This window comes from Galeopterus variegatus, unplaced genomic scaffold (genome assembly GCF_000696425.1).
Source record: "Galeopterus variegatus unplaced genomic scaffold, G_variegatus-3.0.2 Scaffold8221, whole genome shotgun sequence".
NCBI classification, from domain to species: domain Eukaryota; kingdom Metazoa; phylum Chordata; class Mammalia; order Dermoptera; family Cynocephalidae; genus Galeopterus; species Galeopterus variegatus.
In genome coordinates this window covers 26,341-30,882 of record NW_007734332.1, presented here as the reverse complement: position 1 = coordinate 30,882, position 4,542 = coordinate 26,341, and the positions used below count along the sequence as shown (strand labels likewise).

Genomic DNA, 4,542 nt, shown 5'->3' with positions numbered 1-4,542 from the left:
AACAATCTACATAAGAAACATTACAAAAATTAGAATGAAACATAGAGTCCATATCAATAATTCATATTGATACAATGTCATAAATTTCCCCCCATAAATTTTCCTTCATCATCCATGTTTTCCATCTGTCTTGTGTCATTCTGGTTGGAATTTCTAATGCATTGTCCATCTGCCCATTAAGTTGAACTGTAGAAGTTCCTTTCCCAGGTAGACTTTAGTGTTTCACAGAGTTCGTCAGTGTGCTCCTGTGCCTTGCATCATTATGTCTCTGTGTTCAATCCTCCCAAGTAGCCTACAGACCGGACCATCCCTGGCAACCGCCACTGTGCCCAGCATGAGGAGATACCTGGATATTGGCTCCCTTCCTGCAGTAACCAGCAGTTGTAAGCCATGATGTCTGGGCCAAGTCCCTCCTGGCTGCCGGCTGACTGCAGCCTAACTTGGCACACTGACACATTCCCAGGTCCTTGGACTGCTTGAGGGCAGTCGGTAGAACATGTTCTCTCACTGTCCTGCCTGGCTGTGTGCCCGCTGTGCCTCCAGTCACTGGCAGCTCAGGCCATCCAGCCTGGGGCTTCTAAATAAAAGTGAGGTGTGCCCAGAGGCCCCAGACCACACTCACAGTTGCTGCAGGTGCCGCCTGATCTGCTCGTGTCTCTATCAAACCACTAAGAATTTGTTCTTTCAACGTGCTTATTTTCTGAAGACACTTTAGAACCACGTTTGTTCTTTTAAAAAAGAACAAATTGGAGCAAACAAATACGTGAGTGGTTGCATCATGGCTATGTTAACACTTTTCTCTGACCTTCGTAGAACAAGTTGTGTGCATTGTTTGTAGGTGGATATATTGTTTTTCTTTCTTTTCCAATGAAATACTAGCTGAGTGTATTTTTTTGTTCGTTTCTTGCAGTATATTTGATTGCAGTTTTGTGTAAACTTTTAATATCCTTTTATCAGATATTTATTTGAGAATAAATCATGTTGCTTTGCATAAAATACTCACGTGGGAAAAGGAAAACGAAACTCCATGTGGTTAGAATCAGCATCTGTCTCCCTTCTCTGTTCCTCAGCTGCTGCTCACAGCCTCTCGGTGCTGTCAGTGAAGCCATGGCCTCGGTGCCCTCCGTCGGTTGTCTTCTGGCCAAAAATCAGTATTATCAAAGTAAGTTGTGTCATCACTGGAGGATACCCCTAGACAATATGATCTGAGGTGATGTTTGCAGGAGATTGTTGACCTGTGTATCATTTTACGTTCAGAACTTAAGGGAGAAAACCGACAGCTGTTGCGGTGATAGTGCAGAAAACGGGAGTAGACTTCAGAGACCTCTCTCAACCAAGGCTCATCCCTCAGCTTTAGCTATGTGATATCGATGAAGGTGTTAACATAAATATGTGAGAATAAGATTATGTGTCATGATTATATTTTAATTTATCATACTTTGCTTTTCATAGGATGCATTAAAAAAGATCATTTTATGTAAATAAAATAGTCTTCAATTCCTTAGAAAGTAGGTAATTGCATGACTCTACTTCAAGAATTTTCTAATTTTCATTTTCTGCTATGGATAATAGGTCAGCATTTATCTGGCCAGTTTTATTTTTATTAATCTAACCATCCGTGCATATTCATAGCTGAATAGAAAATTGTAGCTTCTTAAAAAAGATTGAGAAATTTTATAAAATGAAATGAGCATTTCAGAACCAAATTAACATTTGTTGAAAGTATCGATGCCAAGAAAATGTAGAAAGCTCTTATTTCAAGGGTTGTTTGTAGCATAAGAGTTAGAAACACCTATTGACTTATTCTTTTACAAAAAGGTTAAACTATGCCCATTTACCTGGTGTTATTTTATAAATGGACGTTATTTTTATGTTCTGATCTTTAAAAAGACTTATAGGTTTAAAATACAAATCTAATAGAACAAAATACATATTCTTTTAAAATAATTCCTTAATTTCTAAATTTGATAACTTTTGTAAGATTGTAAATATATATATATAGTATTTTCTAGGGTAGTACAATAGAATTCATTCTTGATTTTGTACTTCCTAAGTTTTTATATTTAACATTGGAATATATTTTAAATTGTACATTTATATCTGTAGAGTGAGAGAGAGAGAGGGTTGTCTGCTATGGAAATGAGTATATCTTATTAGTAGAAAATGTAGTATTCTTTATTATGGAAGCTTTTTCATTGATTGATAATTTGATCAGTTTTTTGCTTCATGAATTTATAAGTCCAAATTAAATTATTTCAGGCCAGGCTACTTGAGAGTCCCTGCATGAGTGACACGTGTGTGCTTGTCTGTGAGCCAGATATTTATCTGTTTATCATCACTTACTTCCTACAGAGTCCAGTATTTCTTCAGTTAGTTCTTTAACTGGTTCTTATTCTGTTAACCTCCTAGATGATGGCAAATCCCAACAAGGTACTTAATTTATTTCTACTCGGTGTCACCCTCATTATTTCCCTTTGTTTTTCATCTCTCAAATTTGTTTGATAAGGAAGTGCTATAAATTTTATTTGATAGGGTTACCAGAAGCAGCAGAATCCAGCTGGTGGTTTATATCCTTTTTCTATTTTGAACCTGTACTTTCAAATGAGAGAATAAAAGATGCATCTGCTAGTGGGTGAGTTTTAGCCTTTTCTCATAAGGACATTTCTTCCATGGTGAATGAAACAACGCGTGTAGTAATCGTTGTGTAGCTGGTCAGGGCACCATAGGCCTGTGTCTTGAAGGCAGTGAGGCTTTGACATAAAGGGAGGGGATGACACGGGGGGGAGGGTTCCCTCAGTTTAGTCAACCATCGCTCCTTCTAATTCAGTCACAGAAGAATGATCATTGGAAAGTCATGTGCCAGTTCTTGTCATTGCTTGGGGGGGAATGGATTTGGAATCAGAGGCAAGGTTCTAAATTTGCTTTTCCAATACCTCAGGAAAAGAGTAACCATTGCCTAGCTGCTATCCTGGATCACCCGACTGCTGGTTTTGACTAGCTACTGTATTACGCCAGTTACTAGAAGGAAGATTGAATTGGTGGGTTTGTAGATAGTGATTTCCATTCAGTTTGAATTTTAACACACCAAATAACACAGTTGTTATTCTAATTTTTAAAAAGTACTTGATTTATTTTTTAGACACTTTAATGACTAGTTGAATAAATAATAATGAAGTCCATGGATTCTGATGTTAAAGCATAATGGTTTTGATTAATTTTCTGCATAAGTTTGAAATAGGATCAATGTTTAAAATAATTTTTAAAATCAATGTAAGGCTAATTGTTGAAAAAAGGTTTTCTTTACTCTATCAAGTTTATTGATTTGAATTATCTAGGAAGTGTTTTCTTTATTTCTCCACCTTACTTTGACTATAAAAACAACCTAAATTACCGATAAGCACATTACAGCTAATCATCTTTGTGCTGCTATTCGATGAACATCTTGGTAATAGCTGACTATTTTATACAGCACTGATAGTTGAATCTGACAGTCAAGACACTCTACCTGCTGCGGTGCTACACAGGTGGACCCTGCCCTTGAGCGCTCCAGCTATTCTGAGGACTCCTCTCCATTGTAAGAGGACAAAAACCTGCTTGAGACCTCATCTATGAGACAAGCACACATCGGCCTCCGATAGAGAAACATTTGGGCATTATTCTCAATGCTAAGATTATCGCTGGGAGTGGCATCAGCTACATGAAGGATATTTGAAAAGCATGCCTTTAGAAACATGTGACCTTTTAAAGCACTGAGAGTCTTTAAATGTACAGATTTATATGAAGTAGCCCTCTCATTATCTGTATTATTTTCATTTAAAAAATTTGTTAGACTCTTTTTATGTCTGCTGAATGATTTATTATGGTTTAAAGGGCTCTGGATTCAGAAATATAGAAAAGAGTTGCAAAAATTGCATTTTTAATCAGGAAAGTTGGAAATAGCAAACACATTCGTAAAAATTTTAAATTAAATTAAACCTAAATTAATTAAATTAACATTAAATTAAATTAAATACCTGTTAAATACAATACCACACATATAATTTGGTTATTGTGTAGACTTTAAAATTTATGATTATAAATAATATTTAAAAACATGGAAAACTATACAATGTGAGTGAAAAAAGCAGGATAATGTACTATCAATGAGGTGATTTTCATTGTGTTCAAAAGTTACATATGTATAAGAATAGACTGGAAGGAACTATAGCAAAATGGTAACAGAGACTATCTCTGGAGATAAGGTCATTACGGGTGAGTTTCATTTTCTTCCTTACATATTTGTCTGTATCTTCAAATTTCCTACTATGACAAGTTTTTGTGTATAAGTAGAAAATAATAAATGTTAACATAAAAAGAAACACTGAAATAAATTTTCTCAATGTGTATATTCTCTACATTGAGTAGAATATTCCCTGTTTCCCTCTATATTGGGTAGATAATACTTTATGAGTTTCATTTGAAAAGTTTTGTACACAGTTTGTAAATATTTTTTGATTTAGATATTAGGGGTACCTAACTCACTTAGAGGTAGGTATCACTACG

The 4,542-nt window shown here is 35.6% G+C and overlaps 1 protein-coding gene across 1 annotated transcript; it reads left to right on the top strand.

Moving 5' to 3' along the window:
- Nucleotides 1-708: 708 nt before the first annotated feature.
- On the top strand, nucleotides 709-3,835 carry LOC103608259 (pancreatic progenitor cell differentiation and proliferation factor-like protein). Its single transcript, XM_008592711.1, has 5 exons — nucleotides 709-763; nucleotides 1,071-1,162; nucleotides 2,353-2,430; nucleotides 2,533-2,632; nucleotides 3,470-3,835. Exons 2-5 carry the CDS (start codon nucleotides 1,108-1,110, stop codon nucleotides 3,480-3,482), a joined length of 246 nt encoding a protein of 81 aa, XP_008590933.1. The 5' UTR covers nucleotides 709-763; nucleotides 1,071-1,107; the 3' UTR covers nucleotides 3,483-3,835.
- Nucleotides 3,836-4,542: the final 707 nt, after the last annotated feature.